The 16,044-nt window shown below is 44.9% G+C and overlaps 1 protein-coding gene across 1 annotated transcript; it reads right to left on the reverse strand.

The window, feature by feature from the left end:
• Window positions 1-8,725: 8,725 nt before the first annotated feature.
• LOC148774290 (protein FAM90A27P-like) lies at window positions 8,726-14,926 on the reverse strand. Its single transcript, XM_088830497.1, has 6 exons — window positions 14,855-14,926; window positions 14,225-14,397; window positions 12,444-12,618; window positions 10,556-10,752; window positions 10,094-10,202; window positions 8,726-8,827 (listed from the first exon to the last, which is right to left on the reverse strand). The coding sequence occupies exons 1-6, from the start codon at window positions 14,924-14,926 to the stop codon at window positions 8,726-8,728; spliced, it is 828 nt and encodes a 275-aa protein (XP_088686623.1).
• Window positions 14,927-16,044: the final 1,118 nt, after the last annotated feature.

Consider the following 16,044-nt stretch of genomic DNA (forward strand, 5'->3'; position numbering starts at 1 on the left):
TCAGCTTTGCATACTCAGTATCTCAGTCGTGTCCAACTCTATACAACCCCATGGACTGTAGCCCTCCAGGCTCCTCTGTCCACGGAACTTTTCACACAAGAAAACAGGTTCAGTTCAGTTCAGTGGCTCAGTCGTGTCTGACTCTTTGCGACCCCATGAACCACAGCACGCCAGGCCTCCCAGTCAATCACCAACTCACTGAGTCTACCCAAACCCATGTCCATTGAGTTGGTGATACCATCCAACCATCTCATCCTCTGTCGTCCCCTTCTCCTCCTGCCCTCAATCTTTCCCAGCATCATGGTCTTTTCAAATCCGTCAGCTCTTCGCATCAGGTGTCCAAAGTATTGGAGTTTCAGCTTGAACATCAGTCCTTCCAATGAACACCCAGGACCGACCTCCTTTAGGATGGACTGGTTGGATCTCCATGCAGTCCAAGGGACTCAAGAGTCTTCTCCAACACCACAGTTCAAAAGCATCAATTCTTTGGCTCTCAGCTTTCTTTGTAGTCTAACTCTCACATCAACACATGACTACTGGAAAAACCATAGCCTTGACTAGACAGACCTTTGTTGACAAAATAATGTCTCTGCTTTTTTTTTTTTTAAATTTATTTATTATTTATTTTATTTTGGTCTCTGCTTTTTAATATGCTGTCTAGTTTGTCGTAACTTTCCTCCCAAAGAGTAAATGTCTTTTAATTTCATGGCTGCAACAGGAGTGGGCTGCCATTTCCTAAGCCAGGGGATCTTCCCAACCCAGGGATCGAACCCATATTCTCCCATATTCTCTCATGGCTCCTTCCTCACCAGGCAAATTCTTTACCATTACACCACCTAGGAAGATCAGAATTCTTCTCAAAGATATCTTGAGACCTTCATTTCTTTCATTCCCCTCTGCAGCCTGGGGACACAGGTTTTCACAAAATAATTTGCATTATGACCACCTGTCTGCAGGTGGGGGCCCTCCAACTTCGAGACCAAGAGTCTGAAGGGGTTTATATCACAGCTTTCTTTGAACATAAAACAAGGGCAGCAGAGGATGTCGGGTTAACAGTGTGTGGGAAAGAGACAAATGCCTTTGAAAATGATTCTCTAAATGCTTTCTGATGACCAAGCAAGGAAATAATGATCCTTGTTCAGTAATAAGTGACCTTATCTGTGAAATAAGACTTGAGAACATCGTTGCTCTACTTCCTGTGTGTGTTTTTCTAGGATTTGTGAATCATCTGCTACAGTTTGTTGTCTGCTCCATTTAGAGAGCTCTATTTTCTCACACCTTTAAAATATAATGACTAAGGAAAAATTAAAGATAGAAGCATGTCCATTTTTTCTAATGTTATATATTCTAAAAAATATTCAGTGTGCATGCACTGATACCAATTTTTTAGATGATTTAGTTTCACAGCAAAATTGAGAATAAGGTACAGGAATTTCCCATATACCTCTTGTTCCCACATGTGGATAATCTCCCTACATATCTCTCCCCACCAGAAGACACATTTGTTACCACTGATGAATCTATATGGACATTAAATAGATAAAGTCCCTATGGACTTCCCTGGTGGTTCAGATGGTAAAGCATCTGCCTACAATGTGGGAGACCCAGGTTCAATTCCTGGGTTGAGAAGATCCTCTAGAGAAGGAAGTGGCAACCCACTCCAGTATTCTTCCCTGGAAAATTCCATGGACAGAGGAGCCTGGTGGGCTACAGTCCATGGGGTTGCAAAGAGTTGGACACAACTGAGCATCTTCACTTTCTTTTCTTTCCTAGTTTACCCTTTTGCTTCTCTTTAGGGATGTGCACTCTATGAAAGTGAAGTCGCTCAGTCGTGTCCGACTCTTTGCGACCCCATGGACTGTGGCCCACCAGGCTCCTTCATCCGTGGGATTCTCCAGGCAAGAGTACTGGAGTGGGTTGCCATTGCCTTCTCCAGTGCATTCTATGGGTCTGGGCAAATGTATAATAACCTGTGTGCATCATGACAGTTTAACACAATTTCGTGATCCTGAAAGATCTTTAGACTCAAGATATTCATAGCCCCTCCTTTGTAACCCAAGTCAACTACTGACCTTTTTAATCTCTTCTACATTTCCTACATTTTACGACTGAGCGACTGAACTGAACTGAACTGAACTGAACTGAATCTCTTTTAATGTAATACAATTTCAGTTGTGTTCAACTCTTTGGACTTCCCCTGTGGCTTAGACAGTAAAGCGTCTGCCTATAATGCGGGAGACCCGGATTTGATCCCTTGATCGGGAATATCCCCTGGAGAAGGAAATGGCAACCCACTCCAGTACTCTTGCCTGGAAAATCTCATGGACAGAGGAGCCTGATAGGTTACAGTCCATGGGGTCTCAAAGAGTCAGACATGACTGAGTGACTTCACTCACTCACTCTCAACTCTTTGAGACCCCATGGACTATACAGTCTCCAGGCCAGAATACTGGAATGTGTAGGCTTTCCCTTTTCCAGGGGATCTTTCCAACCCAGGGATTGAACCCAGGTCTCCCACGTTGCAGGAGGATTCTTTATCAACTGAGCCATCAGGAAGTTCTTAATCTCTTCTACATTTCCTACAAAGCAACAGTTAGAACTGACGTGGAACAACAGACGGGTTCCAAATTGGGAAAGGAGTACGTCAAGGCTGTATACTGTCACCTTTCTTATTTAACTTCTATTCAAAGTCAGTTCAGTTCAGTTGCTCAATCGTGTCCAACTCTTTGCGACCCTGTGGACTGCAGCATGCCAGGCTTCCAGCATCACCAACTCCCAGAGCTCACTCAGACTCATGACAATTGAGTCGGTGATGCCATCCAACAATCTCATCCTCTGTTGTCCCCTTCTCTTCCTGCCTTCAATCTTTCCCAGCATCAGGGTCTTGTCCAATGAGTCAGTTATTTGCATCAAGTGGCCAAAGTATTGGTGTTTCAGCTTCAGCATCAATGAATATTCACAACTGATTTCCTTTAGGATGGACTGGTTGGATCTCCTTGGTGTCCAAGAGACTCTCAAGAGTCTTTTCCAACACCACAGTTCAAAAGCAACAATTCTTCAGTGCTCAGCTTTCTTTACAGTCCAACTCTCACATCCATACAAGACTACTGGAAAAACCATAGCCTTGATGAGATGGACCTTTGTTGGCAAAGTAATGTCTCTGCTTTTTAATATGCTTTCTAGGTTGGTCATAACTTTTCTTCCAAGGAGCAAGTGTCTTTAAATTTCATGGCTGCAGCCACTGTCTGCAGTGAGTTTGGAGCCCAGAAAATTAAAGTCTCTCACTGTTCCATTGTTTCCCCATCTATTTCCCATGAAGTGATGGGACCGGATGCCATGATCTTAGTTTTCTGAATGTTGAGCTTTAAGCCAACGTTTTCACTCTCCTCTTTGACTTTCATCAAGAGGCTCTTTAGTTCTTCTTTTCTTTCTGCCATAAGGATGGTGTCATCTGCATATCTGAGATTATTGACATTTCTCCCAGCAATCTTGACTCCAGCTTGTGCTTCATCCAGCCCAGCATTTCTCATGATGTATTCTGCATATAAGTTAAATAAGCAGGGTGACAATATAGAGCCTTGACATACTCCTTTCCCAATTTGGAACCAGTATATCATGTGAAATGCCAGGCTGGATGAAGCACAAGCTGGATTTGAAACAGCTCAACTGGAATTCCGTCACCTCCACTAGCTTTCCTTGAAGTTATGCTTCCTAAGCATCTGGATGAAGCACAAGCTGAAATCAAGATTGCTGGGAGAAATATCAATAACCTCAGACATGCAGATGACGCCGCTCTTATGGCAGAAAGCAAAGAACCTCTTTAGCATAAAGCTAAAGAGCCTCTCAATGAAAGTGAAAGAGGAGAGTGAAAAAGTTGGCTTAAAACTCAACATTCAGAAAACTATGATTATGGCATCCAGTCCTATCACTTCATGGGAAATAGATGGGGAAACAGTGGAAACAGTGGTTGACTTTGTTTTTCTGGGCTCCAAAATCACTGCAGATGGTGACTACAGCCATGAAATTAAAAGATGCTTGCTCCTTGGAAGAAAAGCTATGACCAACCTAGAAAGCATATTAAAAAGCAGAGACATTACTTTGCTATCAAAGGTCCATCTCGTCAAGGCTATGGTTTTTCCAGTAGTATTGTATGGATGTGAGAGTTGGACTATAAAGAAAACTCAGCACCAAAGAATTGATGCTTTTGAACTGTGGTGTTGGAGAAGACTCTTGAGAGTCCCTTGAACAGCAAGGAGATCAAACCAATCCATCCTAAAGGAAATCAGTCCTGAATATTCACTGGAAGGACTGATGATGAAGCTGAAACTCCAATACCTTGGCCACTTGATGTGATGAACTGACTCATTGGAAAAGACCCTGATGCTGGGAAAGATTGAAGGCAGGAGGAGAAGGGGACAACAGAGGATGAGATAATTGGATGGCATAATCTACTCAATAGATATGAGTTTGGGCAATCTCCAGGAGTTGGTGATCGACAGGGAAACCTGGCGTGCTGCAGTCCGTGGGGTTGCAGAGTCAGAAACAACTGAGCAACTGAACTGAACTGATGAAGCAGGATAGGGGCTCTCACTCAACATCGAATATTCTGGTGCCTTGATCTAGAACTTATTACATTTTAAAACTGTCAGAAGTAAATGTTTAGTCTTTAAGCCACCAGTCTATGATATAGCATCCTAAAAGGAGTAAGACAACTGGGATAAGTAAGCACTAATTAAGTAAAATACAGTGTGATGATAAGCCTAATGAAACTGCACTTGTTAGGTTCCTGGGTGTGCCAATTTAAAACTGTGTTTATGAGGACATCCCTGGTGGTCTAGTTGTTAAGACGCCATGCTTCCACTGCAGAGGGTATGGGTTTGATCCTTGGTTGGGGAACTAGGATCCCACAAGCCATGTGGCACAGCCAAAATAATTTTTGCTATAACAGATCATAGAACTCAGAGAAATATTTATTGAAGCTAACATTTATGAAACGATATGGTAAAGGTTGGGGTAGGAAATGGCAACCAACTCTAGTATTCTTGCCTAGAGAATCCTGTGGACAGAGGAGCCTGGTGGGCTGCTGTACTTAGGGTCGAATAGAGTCGGACACAACTGAAGCGACTCAGTAGCAGCAGCAGCATGGTAAATGTTGTTGATGAACAGACACAGAGGACAAGGCTTGGGAGGGTCCCAGTCGCGGGAACTTTGGCACTTGTGGATTTGGGCTGCTTCACCCTCCCCATGTGAATGTGTCTGCCAACCTGGAAATTCACCGAACATTCCCAGAACTGAAATTTTATGAAGGCTAGATCATGTAGGCATGATCAATAATTAATTCCATTCCTAGCCCCTTCCACCCTCTCTGGAAGATGAAGGGCAGGCTGAAAATTCCAAGCTTCTAATCACGGAAATCAACCCTGAATATTCACTGGAACGACTGATGCTGAAGCTGAAGCTCCAACACTTTGTCCCCCTGATGCGAAGAGCCAACCCATTGGAAAAGACTCTGATGCTGGGGAAGATTGAAGGCAAAAGGAGAAGGGGGTGGCAGAGGATAAGATGGTTAGATAGCATCACCGACTCCGTGGATGTGAATCTGAGCAAACTACAGGAAATAGTGAAGGATAGGAAAGCCTACGTGCTGCAGTCTATGGGGCTGAAAAGAGTCAGACCCAACTTAGCAACTGAACAACAACAAAATCACGGCTTGATCTTTCCAGTGATCAGCCTCCATCCAAGAGCCCAACTCTAGTCACCTCAATAGGACAAAATATGCTCCTAGTGTAAGTGAGAACAAGGTCCAGCTGCTCACCTGCTCAAAAGCCAATAAACAGGCCAGGTTGGTGGAAAGGAAAATTTGCTTTATTTTGAATACCGGCAACCAGGGGTCATCCAAGAATGGACTCCTGTACGAAGGCTAACTCCTCACCCCCATAACCAGTAGGCAAGAGCTTTTATAGATGGAGGGAGGAGGATCCATGCACAAACAACAGTCAGCTCTGACAGTCATCATGAAATTGGTCTTCGGTGGTCTGACCAGTGTCATCTTGATTGTTTTCAGTACAGCTAATCCTCAGTCACAAGATCAGTTTGTTTCCACTTCTTTGAGGTGCAGTCTGCATTTTCTCACTTCTCTGATTAAACTTATTCTTTGGCTAACGTTTTTCCCACAGACAAAAGGATATCAGAGGACACAGGGGGAAGAGCCAGAGGGTCCTGTTCCATTTCACTAGTATTCTTATCACTTAGGAATTTACATGGGTCTTACAAGCTCTGAGGATGAGATGGTTGGATGACATTGCGGGCTCGATGGACATGGGTTTGAGTAAACTCCGGGAGTTGGTGATGGACAAGGAGGCGTGGCGTGTTGCAGTCCATGGGGTCAGGAAGAGTCAGACACAACTAAGCTCGGTGCCAGGAAGCGAGGGGGAGGAGACCAATATTCATATTTTCAATATTTTCACGTGTGTGTGTGTGTGCTCAGTCGTGTCCTACTCTTTGAGACCCCATGGACTGTAGCCTGCCAGGCTCTTCTGTCCATGGGATTTTCCAGACAAGAATACTGGAGGTGGCTTGCCATTTCCTACTCCAGGGCATCTTTCCAAACCAAGGGTTGGACCCGCATCTCAGGTGTCTCCTGCATTGGCAGGCAGATTCTTTACCATGCACCACCTGGGAAACCCCAATTGTCTCACACCATGCCAAACCCAGTAAAGAAATATCCCTGGGAGCAGGAAGCAGTCATGACAGTTTTTAAAGCTCACCGTGTGATTCTGATGTGCAAAGGCAGGTCCAGTTTATTTTTGTGCTTATGAAGCTACATATGAGACATATAGAATTGTTAATAAGACTTAAGATATTAGTTTGAGAGTGCTGGCTTGTGGCTAAGGATTTGTATTTCTTACAAGCTACAGTCCCTGGACTTCACTGCAGGTACCAAGATCCTCTTTACTCAAAAGAAGTTGATGAAGAAAAATAAAGAAAATTAACTTGAGGTGACAAACAAAAATGAAAACACCTACAATATACATTCTATTTCAGAGCATTTTATTAATACTTAAAGAAAATAACAAAAAAAAATAACATTACAATGGTTTTTGATAACAAACTGTAAAAAGTTAAGGAAATAATTGCCCTTAACCAAGTGAAGAGAACTTCCACTGAAATTCTTCAGACATTTTCCAAAATCATAAAGAGGCCTTTTGCCCAGTTACCCATATTTTAGCCATTTACTCATCCACACGGATGAATTTCATAGCGTTCTACTGACATTATAATGCAGTTTCTTTGTATTCCACTTCTCACATAGCTAACTTACAAAGGACTACCTATGATAATTTTGCAAGCTCCATTTTAAATACAAGATAAATTTAGAAAACATCAAGGCAGTGTTTGTCCCTCAGTCCCCAGTCATGTCTGGAGTTCCAGAATCTGCACAAGCAAGTGCAGATTCACCGGACTCAGGGATGCCTACATCTTTCCAACTCTCCGCCACTCAAGTCTCAACCCAATCTCGCAAGACTTGAAGATGAGCCTCCCTACATGGGAGCAAGGGGGAGGGTCACACGGTCTCTCAGGGGAGAAAGAGACAAGGACACACCTGTCCCTCAGATTCCTCTCTGATGTGAGGGTTCTGACCAACGAGTGTAGACTTCTTGAGAGGAGGAAGCACCTGAGATTGGAGCATGGCCAGCCCTCATCCCATCTTATAAAGACAGTTCTGTCTGGCTGACCAGGAACACTCATGGTGGGGATTGGAGACACTTCAGATCTTTCTTTTTTTTTTTTTAATTTAGTTTTAACTGGAGGATAATTCCTTTACAAGGCTGTGTTGATTTTGCCACACAACAGTCAGCCATAAGTCTACATATGTACCCTGCCTCTAGAAACTCCCTCCCACCTCCCCACTCCACCCCTACCCCTCTAGGGTATGACAGAGCACTGCGTTGAGCTCCCTGTGTTCTACAGCAACTTCCCACTAGCTATCTGTTTTATACATGGTAATATACATGTTTCAGTGCTACTACTCAGTTCGTCCTCCTGTCTCCTCCCCACCACTGGGGACACTGCAGATCTTGACAGGGCTCGGCAAACTGAGTTGGGTGGAGCCTGTAGGCATGAAGGGGCTTTCCTGGGGGCATCCAGTGGTTAAGACTCCACTCTCCCAATGCAGGGGGTGAGGGTTCGTTCCCAGTTAGGGAACTAAGATCTCACATGCCGCAGAGTGCAGCCAGGAAAAAAGCTGGGCGTCACAGCTGGTGTCTTCCTGGTCACATGGGTGCTTTTTAGGATCCAAGTCCAGGTACTCAGGGGACATGGGAGAGCCTGTCAGCCTGAGGTGGCTGAGAATGGGACTGGAAGCTGTAAGACAGCCCAAGTCTTGCCTTTTGGTGAGAGATTCTGACAAGTCTGCATTGGGATCTAGGAAGCCCTCTCAAGTCATCCCTGGATGCTGCACTGAGTTCTGGGCACGCTGTTGTGCAGCACATTGGGGGCTGGCTTTGAACCCACATCAGGACATCAGCCTTGTGCCCATAGGTCACAGACACAACCCAGGGCAAGCCGGGTGGAGTGGAATATCCCACAGGACACCATCAGGCCCACTGGCTGTCGACTCGGCCATGAGAAGGGCCTCCAGGCAGAAGGTCTGCACAGCGGGTGGGTGAGGCATCAGCGTCCACCTCGTGTCTTGGGTCCACAAGCACTCAGTTCAAGGACAGAGTCATCTCTTCTTGGGGATCTGGACCAGTGGCTGACCCATGAGGACAGGGCCTAGGACAGGTCTCCTCTTGGACGTTTGGACAGGCATCGGCCGGGTGGGTTGCTGTGGGAGAGGGAACCTCATTAGATATGTCAGGAGTCAGAATTATCTAACTGAATGCAATACGGTACTGATCGTTTCAACCATATAGTAATAGAAAACAGGAAGATGATAAGCAATTTGGGACAAATGTTGTATTAGCTGGCAGACTAATACAATATAAATATATATGTAATATACATATAATAAAATGAAATACAATGGACAGAAAATAAATATATTCTAGGAGTTTTTTCCTACAACAGGAAGAAGAACAACCCAATTAGACATAGACAACACATGCAAAATTAAATTTCACAGAAAAAACATGCAAATAAATGGTCATTACACATTTACACAGAAATCCACCTCAGAGGTGGTCAAGGGGAAAAACTACAATACCAATCTAAGGCTTTTGCCCATCAGTTATGGCCATGAAAACTTCCCTCATATTGTCTGTTGTTAAGGTCAACGGTAGAAATATTTTCCTATGCAATGTGGAGAATGTCAATAGCAACTATCTTTTTGAGGACAACTGGGAGTAATTGCAAGTTAAAAGATGCCTCATCTGGACTTGAAGTCAGAGAAGGCATCTGATAAAACACTTTGTATGCTAAAATCATCCCTGAATATTCATTGGAAGGACTGATGCTAAAACTGAAGCTCCAATACTTTGGCCACCTGATGTGAAGAGCCAACTCATTGGAAAAAACCCTGATGCTGGGAAAGATTGAGGGCAGGAGGAGAAGAAGCAACAGAAGATGAGATGGTTGGATAGAATTACCAACTCAATGGACCTGAATGTGAGCAAACTCCAGCAGATGGTGAAGGGCAGGGAATCCTGGCATGCTACAGTCCATGGGGTGGCAAAGAATCAGACATGACTGAGCCACTGAACAATAAAAATGCTGAAATGCCTCCACTAGCTTTTGCTCGCCTACTTGCACAAAAGAGAGAAAAAATTAAAATAAAGTGGGATCAGAATTTTGGATTCCCCAATCCATAGTGTAAAAAAAAAAAAAACATGGAATCCGAAAAATATAGAAAATGAAAACAAAAAACAGGATACCTAGCGGCCAGCCCGGGTTTAACATGACCTTGCACACATGACAGGCATGAAGTGAAGTGAAGTGAAGTCACTCAGTCATGTCCGACCCTTGGCGACCCTGTGGACTGTAGCCCACCAGGTTCCTCCATCCATGGGATTTTCCAAGCAAGAGTACTGTATCACACAGAAGCACAAGGGTATGGAAGGGAGGAACAGAGCAGGGCGGCTTGGGCAAGACTCACCCTCATGAAGGCACATAAATCCTCAGGCTCCTGCCAGGGTCTCTGCCTCTTCCCTTGGCAACTCACAGGGTGGGTCTGGGGGACACCATTTCTCTGCTGCACCTCTTGCCTGCAGAACAGTTCATGTTACGTGTCCGGATGCCCCCACCTTTCTGTCCTCACCACTGACCAGGAACCAAGAGCAGCCCTGGAGCCTGGTCCTAGCCCCTCTTTGGGGTGAGGAAGGCAGCCAAGGTTCTGAGACTCTCGCAAGGGCAAGTCCTTCCACCATTTCAGAGGCAGCTTCCTCTCCCGGGAAGCGCCTCTTCCCCTCCTGAGGTCTCATCTTTGAACACTCTCAGGTGGTTCTCCATCCTTTCAAGAGAGCTGCTGGCCCGTCCCCCATCGTGATTCTCAGGACTAGAGTGAGCTCTGAGGGCGGAGCCCCCGCAACAAATCATTCTGAATTCCAGGATTGCTCACCTCAGTTCTGGTTCCTGCTCTCTGACAGCCTCATCAAAGAACGTTGGCGTCTGGATGTCCTGGGGTCTCCTCGGTTCCTGATTCTCCTTCTTCTTGGAGCCCAAAGGCTGTGGAGCAACGGCCCCAGCCCAGGACTTCATGGGGCACCACTTGCTGGGGGCCAGGTGCCCAAAAGCACCACAGTTTCTGCACTTCACCTGGGGGTGGAGGAGGAGTGTGGAGTTAGCAGGTATTGCAGGCAATCTTTTTTCAAAAATTAATTTATTTTATAGTTTTTTTCAACTTTTTTAAAGCCATACCACGTAGCATGTGGGATCTTCGTTCCCTGACCAGGGGTCGAACCCATGCCCCCCGCATTGGAAGCATGGAATCTTTTTTTTTTTTTTTAAAGGGTATTTTGACATTTAAAAAATTGTGTATCATTTTATGAATTGGAGAGAGACAGCACAATTTTATATTAGATAGAAAAGACTTTATTAAAACACTTGGAATTTAAAAGCTCTGCTTGTCTTGTAATGAGTCCTTTGAAAGATAATCTGTTTGGAGCCCTATGGGGTTTCTAAGGAAACATGCAGCTTTGAGGGGAAACATTCTCTGGCCCCCCTGGTTCACAAGTGCACATTTCTCAACATGACATTCTAGCTGGATCACTCTGCTTCCTGATGCAGTAATTAGATATTTTGGTGAAGAAAATTTTAAAGCATAATCATGCTGTAGTGGGAAGGTGGGATTTCTTTGGGGGCACGTTTTCCTCAAAAACCAGGCATTACATTTTCGGAAGCATGGAATCTTAACCACTGGACCACCAGGGAAGTCCCCACAGGCAAATTTCAAAGGTTAATACAGTTGACTCTTTGAGACATGGGTTGAACGGGGCAGATCCATTTACACTCAGATATTTTTCATACATACGTACTGTAGGATGACCACATCCAAAGTTGGCTGAATTCTCAGATGGCAAACCAATTGCAAGTATAGTGGACCACTATATGTCATATTTGGATTTTCCACTGACTAAGGTTTGCTACTCCTAATTCTTGCATTGTTTCAGGGTCAGTTGCATAAGGACAGATTTTTGAAGTTGAATATTGATTTGGGATAGAAGACATGGACCAGAGCTGCCAGGAAATTTGAGATACTATGATGTGAGGAGATCCAACGAGTCCATCCTAAAGGAAATCAGTCCTGATTTTTCATTGGAAGGATTGATGCTGAAGCTAAAACTTCAATACTTTGGCCACTTGATGAGAAAAACCTGACTCATTGGAAAAGACCCTGATGCTGGGAAAGATTGAAGGTGGGAGGAGAAGGGGACGACAGAGGCTGGTATGGTAGGATGGCATCACCAACTCAATGAACATGAGTTTGAGTAAACTCTGAGAGTTGGTGATGGACAGGGAAGCCTGGCGTGTTGCAGTCCATGGGGTCGCAAAGAGTCAGACACGACTGAGTGACTGAACTGAACTGAACTGAACTGATGGTGCTGCCCACAGAGCATTTTAGAGAGAGAGCTCAAGGAGAAAAAAATCTAGTGTCTAAAGGTGATAAAAATGAACCAGGTTTATGCATTGGACAAACACCCAGCTTGACATGACACTGAACACTAAATAAAGTTGCTTCTCAGAGGAGCTGATGGGTCAGTTGCCCTGGTGAGGATACTACAAACCAAGCCAGCCTTGGATAAGTAAGAACATCTGAGTCATAAGACACAGATGTTTCTGAGTTCTCTGGTGGTCCAGTGGTTAGGACTCAGCACGTTCATTGACCCAAGCAGGGGTTCAATTCTTACTTGGGGAACTAAGGTCCTGCAAACATTTCCACAGTAAAATCCACTCTCTGGGATGCATGCAGACAACCTGGTTCTTGAAACATCCAAGCTTCCACCTACCTTGTTATTCTCATCTGAGAAAGTAGTCCCCCACTCCACAGGTCCCCTCAGTAGCTTCTTCACATTCTGAGCCATAGTGGGTCTCTGGGGCAGTTGGTGAATGTAGCGAATTTTTATCTGACTCACCTCCTGGGGCTTCTGGGCATTCTTCCTTGGGAGTTGACTGTTGAATTTTCTAGTCACAAGAAAAAAAATAAAAGGTAAACACAGAGACTCTGATGCTGGAAAAGACTGAGGGAAGGAGGAGAAGGGGATGACAGAGGGTGAGATGGTTGATGGCATCACCGACTCGATGGACATGAGTTTGAGCACGCTCCGGGAGCTGGTGATGGACGGGAGGCCTGGCGTGCTGCAGTCCACGGGGTCACAAAGAGTCGGACACGACCGAGCGACTGAACAACAATGAACATAAAGACAGAAGCCCATCATACTCCTACTTCTGAATGAACGAAGGGCTCACGATCACTAAAGCACATTCTGTGAAATGCGTCCTTTTTCCGCCATTACTTAGTTCCAGAGTAGGACCCTGCCTGAGATGAGTCCTCTTATTAACAAACAGGGAAATTAGATTTGCAACCTTGAATGCCTGGTTTTGATGACTTGGCTATGATCAAGGCTACTTCTAATATTTCTCCCTGAGAATTTCAACATAAACTTGGGCCTGAATTTTAGATTTTTAGCCAGGTACTCCCTCCAACATTTAAGCATCTATCAATATTTATTAAAGCCAAAACAGAGGAAGCCAACAACTATGGAATTTTTCCCCACATATTTTCAGAAAACTCACAATTTCACATAACAACTTCTTCTTACTGAGAAAACCTGCCAGTTCTTCTGACAAAGCTTTGCAAAGATGTGACATGTAAATTAATGAATACCTGTGAAATTTCAGACCCAACCCCATAGGTCAATGTTCAATAGAGGCTTTTGCACAAAGCCACAGATGAACAAGCAGTCTGAGGGTGCTTGCACAAGCTCACATATGTGTGCAGACTCACACCAGGCTGAGGCTGTGCTGTGCTGAGGGACACACAAGTCAAAAGTCTATGGTGGGGAAAGGGGCTTCCCTGGTGGCTCAGTGGTGAAGAATTCACCTGCCAAGGCAGGAGATACGTGTTCAATCCCCGGTCTGGGACGATCCCACATGCTGTACAGCAGCAAAGTCTGTGTGCCACAACTATTGTGCCTAAACTAAAGCTATTGTGCCTAAACCAAAGCTATTGTGCCTAAACCACTATTGTGCCTAAACCACTATTGTGCCTGGAGCCCGAGAGCTGCAACTATTGAAGCCGGAGTGCCCTAGAGCCTGTGCTCTGCCATAGAGAAGCCCACACGCCGCAACTAGAAAGATTACCCCACACACACAGTGCTCACCACACCTACAGAAAAGCCCGTGCAGCATCAAAGACCCAGTACAGCCAATAACTAAATAAATAATTGCTTTAAAGTCATTGGAGGAGGAATTGAGATCGACACGTATACACTATTGATACTATGTATAAAATAGGTAACTAATAAGAACCTACTGTATAACACGGGGGACTCTACTCAAAGCTCTGTGGTGACCTAAATGGGAAGGAAATCCAAGGAAGAGGGGACATATGTATACATGTGCCTGATTCACTTTGCTGTACTGCAGAAACTGACCTATTGTAAAGCAACTATACTCCAGAAAAAAAAACTTTTTTTTAAATCTATGCAAGCAGAAATCTACAGCTACATCTGTGCCCTTGGGAATCCCTCCAGGCTCTACCCACATCACTGTCTGACGTCTGACCTACCTCTCTTCTTGGACTCCAGGTCTCTGTGGAGCTCCATGAGGCTTGTGTCCTGGAGGCTGACGTTTCTTATCGGTGACACAGCGGGCAGTTGGGTCCTCTCCTGGCAACAGAGGAAACCGTAGCAGAACCTCCACGGAAGCATCAACTACCCACTTCTCTGTCATCAAGTCGAGCTGATGGAGACAAAAGAGAACCAATATACAATCTGAGTTCTGCACCCAGGAAGAAGCCTTGAGATTACAGAAGATGAAAAAGACTCCCAGCTTCCTAAGGTCTTTAATGTAATGCTAGTCTGAGTGTAAATGTTCTTTCCTCCAACCCCATGAGTTTTCTCGTTATCTCCAAGGAGCAGGCAGCAGGGGGTGAACATGGGGTGTTAACGGAATACTGAGGATCCCCAAGTGAGAACTGAAGAGCCAGAGCCGTAGCATGTTGGTTCTCTTTTGTCTCCATCAGCTTGAAACTCGATTTTTGATTGAGTTCGATTGATTGAATTATTGGTCATGTGATTGAGCTCAATCTCCAAGCACCCTTTCCTATGTGCACCCATGTTCTTCACTGAATTTCACCCCTGTGCACAGGAAAGCCTGCCTTAGCACTGACACCAGAGCGGAAGTCTCGAGTACTTACATCTCTTTGTGGGATCCCGATCTCCTTTAAGAATGCTTTACCCTGTTCCATGGAAAGTTTGCTGGGGTCCATCACTGCTGGTTTTACCCCAGAGATTCTCTTTCTCTGTGGAGTAAAGAAAACGAAATTTTACTTTAGACATTGAATTTTAGACCTTCTTAGAACCTCCCACGTACAGGACAGTCAAGTCCCATCCCTCTTCTCTGCTTACCATCTTACCTGCTACCTTTTATTCAAAGTATATGTACATATTCTTCTACTGCTGCTGGTAAGTCACTTCAGTCGTGTCCAACTCTGTGTGACCCCATAGATGGCAGCCCACCAGGCTCCCCCGTCCCTGGGATTCTCCAGGCAAGAACACTGGAGTGGGTTGCCATTTCCTTCTCCAATGTGTGAAAGTAAAAAGTGAAAGTGAAGTCGCTCAGTCATGTCTGACTCATAGCGACCCCATGGACTGCAGCCTACCAGGCTCCTCGGTCCATGGGATTTTCCAGGCAAGAGTATTGGAGTGGCTTGCCATTGCCTTCTCCGATTCTTCTACTAGGAACAGACAATTAATGAAAAATAAGGTGATACTATTTACAATAGCCAAGACATGGAAACAACCTAAATGCTCATCCACAGATGAATGGATACAGAAGATGTGGTAAATATGAGTATTCAGTTCAGTTCAGTCGCTCAGTCGTGTTTGACTCTTTGCGACCCCATGAACCACAGCACGCCAGGCCTCCCTGTCCATCACCAACTCCCGGAGTTCACCCAAACTCATGTCCATCGAGTCGGTAATGCCATACAGCCATCTCATTCTCTGTCGTCCCCTTTTCCTCCCGCCCCCAATGCTTCCCAGCATCAGAGTCTTTTCCAGTGAGTCAACTCTTCACATGAGGTAGCCATAGTATTGGAGTTTCAGCTTCAGCATCAGTCCTTCCAATGAACACCCAGGATTGATCTCCTTTAGAATGGACTGGTTGGATCTCCTTGCAGTCCAAGGGACTCTCAAGAGTCTTCTCCAGCACCATAGTTCAAAAGCATCAATTCTTCGGTGATCAGCCTTCTTCACAGTCCAACTCTCACATCCATACATGACCACGGGTAAAACCATAGCCTTGACTAGATGGACCTTTGTTGGCAAAGTAATGTCTCTGCTTTTTAATATGCTATCTAGGTTGGTCATAACTTTCCTTCCAAGG

This window comes from Moschus berezovskii, chromosome 22 (assembly GCF_049115385.1).
Source record: "Moschus berezovskii isolate FMDL1 chromosome 22, NW_MosBer_1.0, whole genome shotgun sequence".
NCBI lineage: Eukaryota > Metazoa > Chordata > Mammalia > Artiodactyla > Moschidae > Moschus > Moschus berezovskii.

What these genes read in the sequence shown, in the direction of transcription:
- LOC148774290 (XM_088830497.1), bottom strand. Translation starts at nt 14,926, where the DNA reads ATGGACCCCAGCAAACTTTCCATGGAACAGGGTAAAGCATTCTTAAAG. An exon ending in TCGGGATCCCACAAAGAGAT is followed by an intron (nt 14,398 to 14,854) that starts GTAAGTACTCGA and finishes TGTCTCCATCAG; the next exon opens with CTCGACTTGATGACAGAGAA. An exon ending in ATTTATGTGCCTTCATGAGG is followed by an intron (nt 8,828 to 10,093) that starts GTGAGTCTTGCC and finishes CCTCTCCCACAG; the next exon opens with CAACCCACCCGGCCGATGCC.